This window comes from Gouania willdenowi, chromosome 15 (assembly GCF_900634775.1).
Source record: "Gouania willdenowi chromosome 15, fGouWil2.1, whole genome shotgun sequence".
In the NCBI taxonomy this organism is placed as follows: Eukaryota; Metazoa; Chordata; class Actinopteri; order Blenniiformes; family Gobiesocidae; genus Gouania; species Gouania willdenowi.
Genome location: NC_041058.1, coordinates 36,662,119 through 36,681,457, shown reverse-complemented (window position 1 = coordinate 36,681,457; position 19,339 = coordinate 36,662,119). Strand labels below are relative to the sequence as shown.

The 19,339-nt window shown below is 34.4% G+C and overlaps 1 protein-coding gene across 1 annotated transcript; it reads left to right on the top strand.

The window, feature by feature from the left end:
- The first annotated feature begins 6,202 nt into the window (after positions 1–6,202).
- On the top strand, positions 6,203–17,755 carry LOC114476722 (thymidine kinase 2, mitochondrial-like). Its single transcript, XM_028468580.1, has 9 exons — positions 6,203–6,412; positions 10,799–10,836; positions 15,861–15,935; positions 15,997–16,050; positions 16,144–16,233; positions 16,330–16,403; positions 17,148–17,236; positions 17,323–17,402; positions 17,500–17,755. Exons 1-9 carry the CDS (start codon positions 6,301–6,303, stop codon positions 17,686–17,688), a joined length of 801 nt encoding a protein of 266 aa, XP_028324381.1. The 5' UTR covers positions 6,203–6,300; the 3' UTR covers positions 17,689–17,755.
- Positions 17,756–19,339: the final 1,584 nt, after the last annotated feature.

Sequence of the window (19,339 nt, the reverse complement as noted above, 5' to 3'; positions counted from 1 at the left end):
GTTTTCTGGTCCCAGTGATCAGAGCACGTGCTTCCGCCAACTCCCGTTTTTTTTTTTTTTTTTTTTTTTTTTTTTTTACATTTTATTGACAAGCTGAAATAATTTACAAATCAATAAAACAACGCAAAGGGAACAAATAACAAAATCAGGGAAAACATCACTAGTAAATAATAAAACAAATAAATCAGTTTGTCATTTACAGGTACAGTAAATGGTAAATAGACATGATTTATATAGAGCTTTATCACCACTGAAACAGTCTCAAAGCGCTTTACATATCAGCTCATTCACCCAATCACTCTCACATTCACACACCAGTGGGACAGGCACTAGTCGACCACTGGGAGCAACTTAGGGTTCAGTGTCTTGCCCAAGGACACTTCGACACATAGTCAGGTACTGGGATCGAACCCCCAACCTCTCGATCAGAAGACGACCCTCTACCACCTGAGCCACGGTCGCCCTATAAACAATAAAGCAGAATTATTTCACATAATATTCAAATAATAATTAAAATCGATTTAAAAAAATGAACATTTGGAAAGGATTTGGATTATTTTGATTTATGGATATGGAATTTTCCCATTAATATGATTGTTTTTGTACATAAAAATGACATCTATTGGCGTATATATATATATATATAATCATTTCAGCTTCATTTAAACAAAAAGTGCAAAAATCTCTAATCAGTATATTTGGAAATTAATATGTTACATGGATAAATGTTACGTAACATTTTGAAATGTACTTTTTTTAGGATATTACTGTTATTATCAGTTAGTTTACACTATTTAACATTAAACAAGGGCATTTTGGTTTGTATATTTGATACTTTAGGTGACCTATAAAAAGTTGAATTGTGCGTGAAGGTTTAAAAGTGAATTAAACTCACATTATATTACAGTAACTTAGTGATAAGAACACGTTCATAACTTCCGCTCCTGCTTCTTTATTTTATTATTATTTTTCTTTTTTTTTATAACCACTTCCTGGTTCCTCCTCCCAGCTGTGACGTAGTGCTCACAGCGTCACCTGATTGGATGTTTCAAAGATCTCCTCACCGCTATTTCAGTTCAACTTTATTGATAAAATAAATCCGTTCATTGTGTCAGGAGTGAAGGGAGCACGAGGAGGACAGGGACACAGGAACCGGAAATAGACACAACACACGATCGAAACACGAGGATGAACTCTGTAATTATGATTTAGTATTTATTTAAAAACTATGAATGATACAACAACAATGACAAACGTATGAAGAACGGACACAAAATAGTGGTGACATGTTTATAAACTGGAAATAAAAACTACAGATGACTTAATAATAATAGAAAATATTAGTAATAAAATACATTTAAAAAAAGAAAAAACACACGAGGTGGTTTCAATTAATCTCATATCATCGATGGTATTTTAAACTTTAACAACATGTTTGATTCCATGAAGTTTATTGAAGAGGAAAAAAAACATTTCTTTTGTTTTTAGAAATCTACATTTATGGATTAAAAAAATGACCAAAAAATGATAACGTTTAATATATTTTGTTTGTTTTTCATTGCTCATAAATCCAGATATAATGCAGTGATTGTGGTGTATTAGCCACATAGTTCAACTGTAACCCATAATATGAAGAATGATGTCATGATTGACACCTCAGGGTAACGCACTGTGAAGTTGTAGTGCGCATGCGCAGGTTCCTTGTTGGGTCAATTCTATAGTAAAGAAGTGAAAAATGAACGTGATGTTGATATGTTTTCATTGTAGTGACCTACAGGTGGTTCAATTTAATATGTCCCCAGTAAACATATTATTTCTTATATTTTTCTATTTCTTAATTGTAGTGTTAAACTCTCCTAATGGTGGCATATGTCTATAATTATCAGATACATTCATATATGTTCAAAATGTATCTGAAATTAAACAATTCTAAATCTAAAAAGTGTATTAAACAACAGCAGTCACAGGTTATGTTATACTTTTGTAGCAACATAAAAAAACACCAAAATAAAATGACTAAAATTCAAATGAAAACAAAATGGTGTCTGTTGTACAAAATAAATGATCAATAAAAGTGTTGATTTTAACACAAACAAAACATTCTCATCATCATAACAGTCAAAAAAATAATTGTCACCAAAAAAATCCCAGAATCTTCTTTTCTGAACATCAACTAAATCAATATGAAACTTTTAGCACTAAATGTAACTGAACTAACAGTGTAAACATGTTTGTGGTGTATTATACAGTAAGCCTTGTCACAGTGTGTCAGAGGGATATACACTGAGGTAGATCTAATCTATCTGATATTTAATATATGTTAAGGTCACTCACTCATTTACAGTTTACCGGCTTTAAACAAACACCTTTCAATGAGTATTTATGCTTTTAATGGACGAGGAGTCGCAAAAAATAAAAAATAATAATAATAGAACAGTATGTCTGCCAAGTAGAGTTTAACACAATACAAGTAAAGTGATAAGGTCTAATCTTAATGATGAACAATTCCATATCACAGACATTGTACATGTATATAAACGAACCATTATATAACACCAGGCAGGTATTACTGTATGAGTTCTCACTTTGAAAAGATATATTCATGAGACACCATTCATCAACTATATGATTATTTTTTATTCAGCTGTTATATTATTTAGATTTAATAATTTGAAGGAAGTGCATGATGAACAGGTCATTTCATTTGCACATTTTCTTTGTGTAGTATTGCTCCTTTTTTCTGTGTGTATAATTATCATCATTATTAATGTTTTTTTTATTTTATATAAAGCTCTTTGCTTTTTATAATATACTTATTTTCTGATTACTGTAAAAGTCCTGGAGGTTGGGAATCTTGAGGAAATTCACATTGTCCCACAAAGCTTTAGAGAAATCACTTTTAAAGAATATTTACACAACAATATTTACACAACAAAAACAACAGTTATTGTTTATTGTATATTGGTATAGACCATATTTTGAGGAATAGCTTTAATAATTTTAGTGAATTCTTTATTTTGTATTTGCTGATCATATTTAGTTTTAAATTCTTGGAAATACATAATATCACCATTATCATTAAGTAAAGAAGTGTCTATTAATACAGCAACCCACAGTGCTATTGGTACGGTTACCAAAGTACACGTACGTAGCGTTTTAGGGTTAGGATTAGGTTATGACCCAATATTGCAACATTTTTTAGGGTTAGGGTTAAGGTTTTGAGTCACGTGACTTAAACTGGCCAAATAGGGGCGTTAGGTACGGCTAGAATATTGTATATTGATAGTTACTGCCTTAAATAAACAACCTATATATTATTATATATATGATTATAATATTATAATCACAGCCATCACATTCTGATATGTGATTATAGAACATTGTGATTATAGAACATTGTGATTATAGAACATTGTGATTATAGAACCATGTGATTATAGAAACGTGTGATTGTAGAACATTGTGATTATAGAACATTGTGATTATAGAACATTGTGATTATAGAACATTGTGATTATAGAACCATGTGATTATAGAAACGTGTGATTGTAGAACATTGTGATTATAGAACATTGTGATTATAGAACATTGTGATTATAGAACCATGTGATTATAGAACCATGTGATTATAGAACATTGTGATTATAGAACCATGTGATTATAGAACATTGTGATTATAGAACATTGTGATTATAGAACATTGTGATTATAGAACCATGTGATTATAGAAACGTGTGATTGTAGAACATTGTGATTATAGAACATTGTGATTATAGAACATTGTGATTATAGAACATTGTGATTATAGAACATTGTGATTATAGAACATTGTGATTATAGAACCATGTGATTATAGAACATTGTGATTATAGAAACATTGTGAAATAGAACCTGTGATTATAGACAAACATTGGATTATAGAACATTGTGATTATAGAACATTGTGATTATAGCACCAGTGATTATAGAACATTTGATTAGCAGAACCTTGTGATTATAGACATTGTTATTATAGAACCATGTGATTATCGACTGTGATTATAGAACCAGGTGATTATAGAACCATGTGATTATAGAAACATTGTGATTATAGAACCATGTAATTTATAGAACCATGTGGATTATTAGACATTGTGATTATAGCACCTGTGATTATATAAAATTGGATATAGAACCATGTGATATAGAACATTGATGATTATAGAACCATGTGATTCTAGACCATTGTGATTATAAACATTGTGATTATAGAACATTGTGATTGTAGAACATTGTGATTATGAACATTGTGATTATAGAACCATGTGATTATAGAACATTGTGATTATAGAACATTGTGATTATAGAACATTGTGATTGTAGAACATTGTGATTGTAGAACATTGTGATTGTAGAACATTGTGATTATAGAACATTGTGATTATAGAACCATGTGATTATAGAACCATGTGATTATAGAACCATGTGATTATAGAACATTGTGATTATAGAACCATGTGATTATAGAACATTGTGATTATAGAACCATGTGATTATAGAACATTGTGATTATAGAACATTGTGATTATAGAACATTGTGATTATAGAACCATGTGATTATAGAACCATGTGATTATAGAACATTGTGATTATAGAACCATGTGATTATAGAACCATGTGATTATAGAACATTGTGATTATAGAACATTGTGATTGTAGAACATTGTGATTATAGAACCATGTGATTATAGAACATTGTGATTGTAGAACCATGTGATTATAGAACATTGTGATTATAGAACCATGTGATTATAGAACATTGTGATTATAGAACCATGTGATTATAAAACATTGTGATTATAGAACCATGTGATTATAGAACCATGTGATTATAGAACATTGTGATTATAGAACCATGTGATTATAGAACATTGTGATTATAGAACCATGTGATTATAGAACATTGTGATTATAGAACCATGTGATTATAGAACATTGTGATTGTAGAACATTGTGATTGTAGAACATTGTGATTATAGAACATTGTGATTATAGAACCATGTGATTATAGAACATTGTGATTATAGAACCATGTGATTATAGAACATTGTGATTATAGAACCATGTGATTATAGAACATTGTGATTATAGAACCATGTGATTATAGAACCATGTGATTATAGAACATTGTGATTATAGAACCATGTGATTATAGAACCATGTGATTATAGAACATTGTGATTATAGAACCATGTGATTATAGAACATTGTGATTATAGAACATTGTGATTATAGAACCATGTGATTATAGAACATTGTGATTATAGAACCATGTGATTATAGAACCATGTGATTATAGAACCATGTGATTATAGAACATTGTGATTATAGAACCATGTGATTATAGAACATTGTGATTATAGAACCATGTGATTATAGAACCATGTGATTATAGAACATTGTGATTATAGAACCATGTGATTATAGAACCATGTGATTATAGAACCATGTGATTATAGAACATTGTGATTATAGAACCATGTGATTATAGAACATTGTGATTATAGAACCATGTGATTATAGAACATTGTGATTATAGAACCATGTGATTATAGAACCATGTGATTATAGAACCATGTGATTATAGAACATTGTGATTATAGAACCATGTGATTATAGAACATTGTGATTATAGAACCATGTGATTATAGAACATTGTGATTGTAGAACATTGTGATTGTAGAACATTGTGATTGTAGAACATTGTGATTATAGAACATTGTGAATATAGAACCATGTGATTATAGAACCATGTGATTATAGAACATTGTGATTATAGAACCATGTGATTATAGAACATTGTGATTATAGAACCATGTGATTATAGAACCATGTGATTATAGAACCATGTGATTATAGAACCCATGTGATTAGAACCTGTCCCAGAGGATGTGACGTGGTGAGACTAGGCATAATATATACATATGGAGTTACATTTGTGATTTTATTATTCAATTAAAAAAATCACAAAAGTGTTCAAAGGCAAAAAAAAATAGTATTTGAGACCCAAATAATTGCATTTTAAAACTTTTTTCTTTGATTGAAAGTTTTTATTTTATTAAATAATAAAGACAAATGTATCTCCACAGACATGATGGAGTAGAAGAATGTGAGTAAAGTCCAGCAGGTGGCGCTAGTACAACTCTAAGAGCAGGCTGCGAGAAAACCACAGAAGAAGAAGAACGACCACCATCATCAGTGGTCCTACAGACCGGTCTGTAGCTGTTCTCCAGTCCGTCCTGCTGAGCCTCTGACCGGGTCATGGGAGCAGCAGGTAGCGGTGCTCTGAGGGCCCAGCTGTCCGCTCTCAGAGCCGCCTGTCCCGGCCTCAGCACCGGCTCCACTCGGAGCTTCTCTCGGAGCTTTGCTGCGGGTGAGTTAGACTAACTTAATTTATTAGTTCTTAGTCCAGCTATCATATTAGCCTCATCAATGGACTCTGGGAACGTGTACATGATTGTCTCAAGTTTAGTTTAATGTGCGTCTGACCAGAGCCTTAGAGAAAGAGTCACTGCGTTCACTCAATGGTTAGTTTTTCACAACAATGGAGGTTCATGCAGATTCGTTCCCCGGAAGTAGCATTTCTCGCAACTTCCGCATTAGTTCAAAGATCAGAGGATAAACTTTCCCAGGCTGACACAGATTTACGTTCTTTTACCATTGGAGCGTTGATTCATTGAAAGGTTTTTTTTTTTTTGAGTGAACATGGTATCAGTCTCCGAGGCAGAAAGACAGAGTTAGCTGCTAAAGCTAATGCTGCTAAAGCTAATGCTGCACACGAGCTGAGTGTTTCAGCTGATGGAGTTACTCCAGGTCACTTATCAACCTGTCCATTATGTGAACTTCCTTCACATTTGTAAATGTAAGTAAAATAATAGATAATAAGTTAATCATGGACCTGGTTAGTGAATGGTGAACCTCATAAATTTAGCTTTTCACAGTTAGAACTCATACTGTCCTTCTCACACTCAGACATCTCACTTGTCCCATCAATAATAATAATAATAATACATTTACAGTTGTTAAAATATTTACACAAGTCAGAAAAAGAAACCACAACAACAATAAAGTAAATGCATAACAATAGAAAGTTAAAATCTTGTAGAAGGAGTGGAAACAGAGGAGGTGTGTCCCTGATACTGTTTATAACATCAGTTTTATTAACGTGCTCAGATCAGCAGAAAGCCATGGTCTCCCTGAGTCTGAATATGTGCGTCGTTCCCAGGTAGAGTCTGCTGGAGACCATGGAGGTCAGGGCTTGTTGTTCAGAGTCCCATCAATGGGAGAGGAGTGTAGAAACAGAGGAGGTGTGTCCCTGATACTGTTTATAACATCAGTTTTATTAACGTGCTCAGATACGTGATCATTCCTAATCCTCCCGCTGCAGACCCAGGTAGTTGGTGTTTTCATTCACCAGGGACGTGACGTCATTCAGTGATGTTGATATGTTTTAAATGTAGTGAGTCCTCAGGACCCACAGCTGGTGATGTGAGTGGGTCCGTGGGAAATTTAATGTGTCCCCAATAAAAAAATGTATTTTTCTATTTCTTAATTGTAGTGTTAAACTCTCCTAATGGTGGTATGATATGTCTATAATTAGCAGATATATTCATGTATGTTCAAAATGTATCTGAAATTAAACAAATACTAATCTAAATCTGAAAAGGTTATTGTACAGTCACAGGTTATATTTCAAAACAAAATGGTGTCTGTTGTACAAAAATAAATGATCAATAAAACATTCTCATCATGACAGAGTCAATAAATAAATTGCCACCAAAATAAGACAAAATCTTCTTTTCTGAACATCAACTAAACTTAACTAACACAGTGTAACGTGAGAAAAATAAAATGATCAGATATGTTTATGGTGTATTATAAGCAGCTAGTTCACTGGCTGATTGTTGTTGTAGAGGCTAAACTAGTCTGTACTCAAGGTGATCATGTCTGCACTGAGTTCATGTGTAAATGGATCCACTGACTGCTACGTTTATTTTAATAGTTACTGTGATTTTAAACATAACTTGTTGTTTATAATGTATTGTACATAACAACATCACTGCTTACTAATAAGTTTGTATCTTTGACTTAAAGCCATATACAATCTGTTTTATTTTTTTACAAATTTCCTTTTATTTTTTCCCAAATTCTGTTTTCCACTTTAATTTTTTTAATTCCGTTTTTTAAGAAATATTTATCATTTTTTAAAGAAAAGATTAGATTTTAAATCCTGTGAGAAAACAAAATAAATACTAATAAAAAAAATCATAATTTAACAAAAAATTATGTCAAAAATAAAGTCAGATACAATTAAAATGTAGATATAAATTGTAGTGACATGGATTATTCTGACTTCTCCTTTTTAATTATTTATATGTCATATAAAGATGTACTGTATGAGAACAGCATTAATGTCAATCAATTTCCTCTCAAGGATCAATGATTTACTGAATCTGATCAGGTTTAATGATTAAGTTTTGATCAACTTAGTTTAAATGAACCTAATTTAAATGATCCTATCTTCTGTAGATCTGATGAGATGTTAGAATGTAACATTCTAATAACGTTGTTCCAACGGACTTTTATTTTGTAAACCAGAAGTTCCCACTGAAACTGTTGTACTTGAGGTAGCTAGCTGACTGTGAATGTGTAACTATAGACACAGAACTAAAGAACAACACAGACTGAGTTATTCTTAGTTAACCAGGGGACACAAGGGGATTATGTCTGTGCTAAGTTAATGCGTAAAGGGGTCCGCTGACGGCTAGGTTTGTTTTGCTAGTTACTGTGAGTTTAAACACAAGTTGTTGTTCACAATGTAAAGTTTTTCATGGGAAAAAATGAGGTGTGTCCCTGGGACGCATGGATAGTGGATTTACTGAGTCCTTTTAGATTTGTATGAGTCAGGGATGCAGGACGCGTACCTAACAACATCACTGGTCATTCCACACCTCAGTGTGTGACTCAACAAACCAACCAATAGCATCAAGAACAATATTTAAAGATACAGTTTGTAAGTTATTTTTTTTTAACATCAATTGGTAAAAAAAATCCATAGTCATCTTTATTTAATTTATTTAAATGATCTTTAAGCATATTGTAATCAAAGAAGTTTATAAATCCAGGAGCGTGATGCTGGATGTCAGCCAATCAGAGAAAACACGTGTGTTCTATCAGCTGTGTGGGCATTTCTATTGGCTGTTGGACTGAAGTCACACGTGTTCAGGGACCCTCGGTAGTAAAAGTGAAATGAAGTTGTCAGACGTTCAGGACTTGCTGGGAAGGGTGATTAACTACTTTTTCAGATGCAGCACCACAACTAGCTATGTACTCCACGAACAGAGCCAGACATAACGAGTCGATCACTGAGTGCACGCTCACATTGAGATCAGCAGTGAAAATGTAGAATGTGCTGAGCTCAGCAATAGAGCGTACACACTCATCAGAACCATCATGGAGGGACCAGAACTGATGGACTATGATACCAGGACAGATGTTCAGCTGTGGTTCTCTCAGAGCAGTGGTCTGCAACCTGTGGCTCTGGGGCCTAATGTGGCCCTTTGACTCTTATACAATGGCTCCCTATAGCTTTAAAAACTATTGAAATAGTTATTTTTTACAGAGGTTATTAATGATTAATGACAAATAAAATCATGATATAACAATTTATTAACCTAAAATAAATCATGTTGTACAATGACTCAGCACATTCCTACAACATCTACAGACCATCAACTTTCCTCCACCTGTGACTAACCTTAAGTTTTAAATCCCTGGTAAGAAACTAAACCAACAAAAACACTATTTCTGGAAGAAAATACAGATTTTAATTGTGTGGGAACAGATTCATTTAACCACCAATGTACAGGTTAAATATGTATGTTTTATGAAATGAGTAAATAGCATGTGTTGATCACATGATCATGTATTATTGTATTCATGTTACTTTTTATAGACTTTCATATACATTAACTATAAAAATCTACTTTATAAACATTGTGTTCATGTAAACTATGTAAAGGTGCTTTCATACTGAATGTGACTGAAGCAACGCCATTACATTAAAATAAATGTAAGTGACCTTAAATTATCTTCCCTAAAGCGACGTGACGTGTGTAATCTGAGTGATGAGGTCGCGCTCGTTTTTGTCGCTCAAAGTAGAAAAAACGTTTTAAGTGACTTAAAGTGACAAATCCCTCGTCCTACACTGTGTGTAGAGCGGAGGCTGTAGCCCCTCCCTGTTCCCTCCCACTACAGTGCAGACGGTTGCTGTGGAGACTGTACAACTTCCTATATTTATCGGGGCAAAATTAAAGCAGTTAACTTCTGGAAAACCACAGTAACTACTGATCATAACACATTCTGAGTGACATCATCCTTTAATTTCTCTGTAAGTTGATCATTTACACCAGTGTCCACAACATACCGAAACACATAAATATCTAGTATTATAGAGAAAGTCTAAGGTAGCGTCTCACTCTCCTTCACCTCATGGATGTACTGGATGAACACACACACACACACACACACACACACACACACACACACACACACACACACACAGGGAGAGTGATCACTGACAGGATAAATCACATGTAAACTTAAGAGAAGCCTATTCACAATAATTATATAAAATATGATCTGATGGATGTAAAGCCACTATCTATTATAGATCTATAGCTGTCTACAGACTGATCCTGATCACAATTATGTCTACTGTCCTCTAAGCTGAGACACGTGCACTATTGTCTGTTTACAGGGAAGTTGGTGAGAACCGGACGGCAGAACAAAACTGTGGTGAGTTTGATTCCATAGTTGCTGCAACATTATTGATCATTATCATAATAATAATTAAAGCTGCAAGCAGCGATGAACGGGTCATCGCAACCACACACATGTTGGGAAGTGGTGCACGTTGAGGTGTGTTGCATGTCAGGGTGTGGCAGAAATGTTAGTGTTTAGACGTAGCTGATCATTTTCAAGGATTATATCACAAACATTCCTTCAATGTTCTGTGCAAATATAATGTCTGTGATTTCCTTTTACCAATAGGTGGCGCTATGACATTTTTTATACAAATGAAAGCTGCTATAATTAGTTAGCATCTACTTAGCTCTACAATCTCATTCAGTGACCTTTAAAGACCCACAGAATATTTTCTACTATGACATTCTGAATTTACCAGATTCTGAAAGATTAAAGTCTCTAATTTCATCAGAAAAAAATCACTTAGTTTTTAACTTGTTTCGTTCTTCTGTAAATAGCAGTTGAAAAGATGCAAGTTTCACACAAATCTATTAGTGACGCACACAAACTCACCACAGCCCAAAAGGTATTTTAATGACGTGACTCACAGTTTTACAGGCTTTAACTCATCCAGTACCAGCCGTTTTTGAGCATTTTCACAGAATATTTTCTACTATGACTATCTGAAATCTGACACCAGGTTCTGAAAGATTGAAGTTTTTTTTTTAATTTCTGGCTCATTTCGTTATTTTGTAATCAGCCGTTGAATAGAGCAAGTTTTACACAAATCTTCAGTTTCAGAGCAAAAAGCTGAGAAAAAAGCCTTTTTGTAAAAAAAAAAATCCTGTCAGTGACTTTAAAGTTATTTTTTTCTTTAGTGACAACTGTAACATCTGAACATTGTTTCTTTATATAAAACAAAAACATTTTGAGTTTGTTAAAGGAGGTTGTAGTAACACGCCAAAAATAAATAATCAAACAAACAAAGAACCGTCTTACACCATCATACACTCACACTACCGTGGGAACACAAAAATTGGTCTTGTCATTTAAGAGATATAAATATCCCATATTTACAGCGCCCCCTAGTGACCTACATTATTCAAATTTGGCGCATACTCTCAGTCACATGACAATGAAGGATCTCAGATTTGGTGGTATTAGAATGTATTTTGACCAAGATATGCACCAGTATGCGTTTTTATAGCTAGCTAGAGCACTTTACTCGTTAAGAATTTTGCCAATATTTTGACCCAACAAAAATCTTTACTGAACTCTAGATTAGGTCCAACTGAAGACTCTACTTGCTGTGTTTTACGCTGATTGGACAAAATCCCAAGGAGGAGTTTGAAAAAGTAGGTTTTCCAGTTTTTGCGATTTTGTGCCAGTGAAATACAGGTGGAAATGGGCGGGGCCCAGCTCAGGTGATTCAGTGCTATTCAGGGAATCTGTGGATATGAAGTTTTTGAGGTCATACTGCCACTTGTGAGTTTTTGCGTCCGTGGTAAGCTGAGGGGTCTGGACCCACCCTCCAAAGGGCACCGCCCTCCCTTGTACGGTTAAGCCTGCAGCACCACTTTTACCAACGGAACAATAAAGAGTAAATGTAGCCGCAAGCGGCGATAAAAGGCCTTTGCCGCGCTGCCTTCACCAAATTCCACCACCTTCAGCAATCTGTGCAGCCTTTGCCTTTGTCATCAAGTTCATACAAAGACATAATATAACAGTGAATTTATACTATCAATGCATTATTATTGATTTGTTTAGACAGAAATGTAGTATTGAGATATAAACTTAGACATGTTTATGATTTTTGTTGTTGTACTAACACATCCAAGAACAGTAGTAGTAATAGTAATAGTAGTAGTAATAATAATAGTAGCAGTAATAGTAATAGTAGTAGTAATAATAATAGTAGCAGTAATAGTAGCAGTAATAGTAATAGTAGTAGTAATAATAATAGTAGCAGTAATAGTAATAGTAGCAGTAATAATAATAGTAGCAGTAATAGTAATAGTAGCAGTAATAGTAATAGTAGCAGTAATAGAAATAGTAGTAGTAATAGAAATAGTAGTAGTAATAATAATAGTAGCAGTAATAGTAGTAGTAATAATAATAGTAGTAAATAATAGTAGCAGTAATAGTAATAGTAGCAGTAATAATAATAGTAGCAGTAATAGTAATAGTAGCAGTAATAGTAATAGTAGCAGTAATAATAAGTAGCAGTAATAATAATAGTAGCAGTAATAATAAGTAGCAGTAATAATAATAGTAGCAGTATAATAATAGTAGCAGTAATAATAATAGTAGTAATAATAATAGTAGCAGTAATAATAATAGTAGCAGTAATAATAATAGTAGCAGTAATAATAATAGTAGCAGTAATAATAATAGTAGCAGTAATAATAATAGTAGCAGTAATAATAATAGTAGCAGTAATAATAATAGTAGCAGTAATAATAATAGTAGCAGTAATAATAATAGTAGTAATAAAATAGTAATAATAATAGTAGCAGTAATAATAATAGTAGCAGTAATAATAGTAGCAGTAATATAATAGTAGCAGTAATAATAATAGTAGCAGTAAAATAGTAGCAAATAGTAGCAGTAATAATAATAGTAGCAGTAATAATAATAGTAGCAGTAATAATAATAGTAGTAGTAATATTAAGTAGCAGTAATAATAATAGTAGCAGTAATAATAATAGTAGCAAAGTTTAATAATAGTAGCAGTAATAATAATAGTAGCAGTAATAATAATAGTAGCAGTAATAATAGTAGCATAAAGAATATGTAGCAGTAATATAATAGTAGGCAGTACTAATAATAGTAGCAGTAATAAATAAATAGTAGCAGTAATAGTAATAGTAGAGTAATAGTAAGTAGCAGTAATAATAAGTAGCAGTAATAGTTAGTAGCAGTAATAATAGTAGCAGTATGAGCAGTACTACTAGTGCAGTAATCGTAATAGTAGCAGTAATCGTAATAGTAGCAGTAATAATAATAGTAGCAGTAATAGTAATAGTCGCAGTAATAATAATAGTAGCAGTAATAAAAGTCAGTAATAGTAATAGTAGCAGTAATAATAATAGTAGCAGTAATAATCGTAGCAGTAATAGTAATAGTAGCAGTAATAATAGTAGCCGTAATAGTAATAGTAGCCTAATAATAATAGTAGCAGTAATAGTAATAGTAGCAGTAAAGTAATAGTAGCCGTAATATGTACAGTAATAGTAGTAGCAGTAATAATAATAGTAGCAGTACAAATACTAGTAGCAGTAATAATAATAGTAGCAGTAATAGTAATAGTAGCAGAAATAGTAGCAGTAATAATATAGTAGCAGTAATAGTAATAGTAGCAGTAATAGTAATAGTAGCAGTAATAATAATAGTCGGCAGTAATAGTAAGCAGTAATAGTAATAGTAGTCTCCAGTGTGATAAAGTTTGAGTTGATGATTTTTAAGATTTGGCCAATTTTCCATTAACACAAAATGGAGAGAATGTGGATATAAAAATAAAACTATATAAAATAAAACACGCAATCATTGACTTTTTTGATCGAGAGGCAGAAACACAAATTTGTGAAAAATTTCAAACATTTTAGATTTTTTTTCCCCTCCATGTTAAATTGTTTTCACTCTGTAGGGGGCGCTAACACGCCAATGTCCTTATTTCCACATTGAACTGGTTTAGGGCCGAGAGTTTAACAACTCAACAACTTCGTATGTGCAAATGGGAGAATTTAGAAAAAGAAAAAAATTAGGCCAAAATTCATGGCTCCGCCCTGCAAACACTGTAAAATAGCAATTTTTCAATTTTCAATTCAAGATTCTGACTTCCTGTGTATTTTATGGCGTGGTAATAATAATATTTTTTACTTGTCTTGTCATGGTCTGCTTCTGTCAATTTACATAATTTTACGATGAATTAATTATTCAGGCAATTCCTATCTCATAATGCATTTTTAAAATCAGAAATAACCAGAAATTAGAGAAGCGTGTGATTGAATTTAGTTTGAATTTTAAGACTACATAACGGTTCAGTGTGTGAAAAGTCGGTGAGTTGATTCTGACACTAATAAATAATAATAATAATAATAATCCAACCCAATAACAATGTTTCCTCCTTTTTTGAGCACCATGAACTACATATTTTTGGAAAGTGTGGGGGCGTGCCTACAACATGACAAGGGTCCCTGGTCACTGACGGGCACGTGGCGTTTGCATAGGCTCCGCCTCTTGTTCTCGTAGTGTGGCCACTAAGAGAGCAGAAGGCCCTTTACCAGTTCATGGCACTCTAACTATAATAAACTATAAACTATAAACCATAATCAGAACAATTACAATAGGGTTCCTAGCACTGCTGGTCACATGGGCTTGGCCCCCTAATAATAGAGTTTAAATAGAGATATAAACATGATCCTATGTTGGAACACTTCAGTGTGAGTCAATAGTGAGAATAATGGATGATAATCAGTGGATAATAAAGGACTGTCAAAATCTGATATTTTTAACTAAAAAGTGATGAAAATCATAGAAGTTCTGACCAAACGTTTCATTGAATGCATATTATTGCTCTGTGATCAGTATTATTAGATCAATACATGATCAATTCTTACTTTAGGACCAAACTATGGTGTTAGCGTTAAACCTTCTGTGGTTTCTGCTCTTTAGATAGGGGGTGTGTGGGTACGTATGTTAGTTTGTGTTAACAGCATAGCTAACAGTTAGCATGGCTAAAGCTAAGTGATTAATGTAAACCTGTCTGTGTAGTTTGTGCTAACAGTTAGCATAGCTAAAGCTAGGTGATTAATGTAAACCTGTCTGTGTAGTTTGTGCTAACAGTTAGCATAGCTAAAGCTACAGTAGGTGAATGTAAACCTGTCTGTGTAGTTTGTGCTAACAGTTAGCATAGCTAAAGCTAGGTGATTAATGTAAACCTGTCTGTGTAGTTTGTGCTAACAGTTAGCATAGCTAAAGCTAGGTGATTAATGTAAACCTGTCTGTGTAGTTTGTGCTAACAGTTAGCATAGCTAAAGCTACAGTAGGTGAATGTAAACCTCTCTGTGTTCCAGGTCTGTGTGGAGGGAAACATAGCCAGTGGTAAAACCACATGTCTGGAGTATTTCAGACAATCCACTGACATAGAGGTACGTGTGCACGTTGGCTGGAGTTCATGTGATCATGTGATCATTAATCTCTCTAATGCAGGTTCTCACAGAGCCAGTGTCCAAGTGGAGGAACGTCAGGGGAGAGAACCCTCTGGTAACACTGTGTGTGTGTGTGTGTGTGCTGGTTGTCTGTGTGTGTGTATGAGCTGATTGTGTGTGTGTGTGTGTGTGTGTGTGACTCCTCCAGGCTCTGATGTACCAGGACCCTCAGCGCTGGGGTCTCACCCTACAGACCTACATCCAGCTCACCATGTTGGACAGACACCTGTCAGCACCAGTAAGAGAGCGCACACACACAATGTGCACACACACACACACACACACAGAGAGCGTGCACGTGTGTGTGAGTAAACTAAAGCATCTCTTCCTCCAGGAGGCTCCAGTCAGGATGTTGGAGAGGTCCATCTACAGTGCCAGACACATCTTTGTGGAGAACCTGTACAGAAGGTACACACTAAGAGTGACAATATCTCCATACGGCGATATATTGTCATATTTTTCTCCTAAGTATCGTTTTTTTTTTTAAATGTATTTATTTATTTACCTTTTCTGTTTTTTCACGAAGATTTACAGGTACGTCTTCACATAAATATTATCAGTGTTTGTTGAAGGAACCAATATATTGTTTACTGTAATATTTCACTATAATGATGTCACTGGTAATAAAGACCATATTTATTGTTTACATAAAGCACTATTATAGATACTTATTAGTTTACATTGATATGTTGACACTTATTTACAGAAATGTTGCACTAAAATATTGTCACTGTTCATAGGATACTTTTTATATTTATTGTCTTTCAGATATAAAATAAAAATAGTATTTTTTCACTTAATCTTTTTTCTTATGTCATAGATTATTGTAGATTGATTTCTGACTAATATATCGATAATCGCAGTATCGTCATATTGTGAGATAATTGTAATCGTGTATCGTATCTTGAGGTACACAGAGGTTCCCACCCCTACTACTACTACACACACACACACACACACACACACACACACACACACACACACACACACACACACACACACACAGCCAGTTAGCTAACGGGCAGCTAGCTAACTGGCAGCTAGCAAGCAGGCTAGCTAGTTAACGGGCAGCTAGCTAATGTGTACTAAGCTAAAGGTGATATCACTGAGGGGCGGGGCCTCACCAATGACTGTTCCTCCCTCTCTTCCCAGTGGTCAGATGCCTCATGTGGACTATGTGGTTCTCAGTGAGTGGTTTAACTGGATCATCTCTAACATTTGCATTCCTGTGGATCTGATTGGTGAGAACTCATACTATGGACAGGAAGTGGTTGTATCATGGACAGGAAGTGGTTTATCACCTGGTCTCATTGTTTCCTGGGTGTAGTTTACCTGCAGACGTCTCCTCACACCTGTTACCAGAGGTTGAAGAAGAGGAGCAGAGAGGAGGAGAGAGTCATTCCCCTGGTGAGGAACACACACACACACACACACACACACACACACACACACACACACACACACACACACACACACTCACTGTGTGTGTGTGTGTGTCCATCAGGAGTATCTAGAGTCCATTCACTGTCTGTATGAGGATTGGCTGATAAAGAGGAGTGGCTGCCTTCCTCCTGCTCCTGTCCTGGTGATACCTGCGGACCACGACTTACACACCATGCTGCTGCACTATGAGGACCACAGAGAGAAGATCCTGGCTCCATCACAACATGTACTGTCCATGAAGAAGATTTGATATGTTTATTTATGTGTTTACCTTTGATTTGTTTGTTATTGGAATAAAGTCTTAACGTTTTTAAATATCCTGCTTTCCTTCATATATACATATATATATATATATATATATATATATATATATATGTATGTATGCTGGTCATATAATGACAATATCATAAAAAGTTGATTTATTTCAATAATTCCATTCAAAAAGTGAAACTTGTATATTATATTTATTCATTTCACACAGACTGATATATTTCAAATGTTTGTTTATTTTAATGTTGATGATTATTACTGACAACTAATGAAAATCCCAAATTCAGTATCTCAGAAAATTAGAATATTAATAAAACTGATCCAAAAAAATATCTGTAGAAATGTTGTCCAACTGCAAAGTATGAAGATGAAAAGTATGATCATCTATTCAATACTTAGTTGGTTTTGTCTGAATTACTGCAGTAATGGGCGTGGCATGGAGTGGATCAGTCTGTGGTACTGATCAGGTGTTATGAGAGCCCAGGTTGTTCTCATAGTGACCTTCATCTCTTCTGCATTGTTGGGTCTGGTGTCTCACATCTTCCTCTTCACAATACCTCATAGATGTTCTATGGGGTGAAGGTCAGACCAGTTTGATGACCAATCAAGAACAGGGATACCATGGTCCTTAAACCAGGTACTGGTAGCTTTAGCACTGTGTGCAGGTGTTAGGTCCTGATGGAAAATGAAATGTGCATCTCCATAAAGTTGGTCGGCAGCAGGAAGCATGAAGTGCTCTAAAACTTCCTGGTAGACGTCTACGTTGACCTTGGACCTAAGGAACCACAGTGGACCAACACCAGCACATGACATGGCACCTCAAACCATCACTGACTGTGGAAACTTTACACTCCACCTCATGCAACGTGGATTCTGTTCCTCTGCTCTCTTCCTCCAGACTCTGGGACCTTGATCTCCAAAGAACATGCTAAATGTCCTTTGATCAGAGAACATCACTTTGGACCACTCAGCAGCAGTCCAGTCCTTTTTGTCTTTATCCCAGATGAGACGCTTCTGACGCTGTCCCTAGTTCAGTGTCTTGACACCAGGAATGCTACAGCTGAAACCATGTCTTACATACGTCTGTACGTGGTGGTTCTTGAAGCTCTGACTCCAGCTACAGTCACTCTTTGTGAATCTCCTCCACATGTTTGAATGGGTTTAGTTACACAATCCTCTCCAGGGGGCGTGGCTATCACTATTGTTTGTAGACTTTTTTCTACCACGTCTTTTCCTTCCCTTCACCTCTATGAATGTGTTTGGACTCTGTGAACATCCAGACTCTTTAGCCATGACCTTTGTGTCTGGTCCTCCTTGTTCAAGGTGTCAGTGGACGTCTTTTGGAAAACTGTCAGGTCAGCAGTTTTCTGCTCACTAACACACATTTATCAACAATATTTGATAGAAATATGTCTTTAGTGTTTATAGAAAATGTTTTAGATCTTTGAGTTCATCTCATGGAAAATGGGAACAAAAACACATGTTTATATTTTAGTTCTCCATAAACATGTCTTTATTTCAACATATTAGAACAAACAACCAATCACAAAAACAATGATAACAGCAACACATTGTCTGCTTATATATATATATATATATATATATATATATATATATATATAAACTGTGCT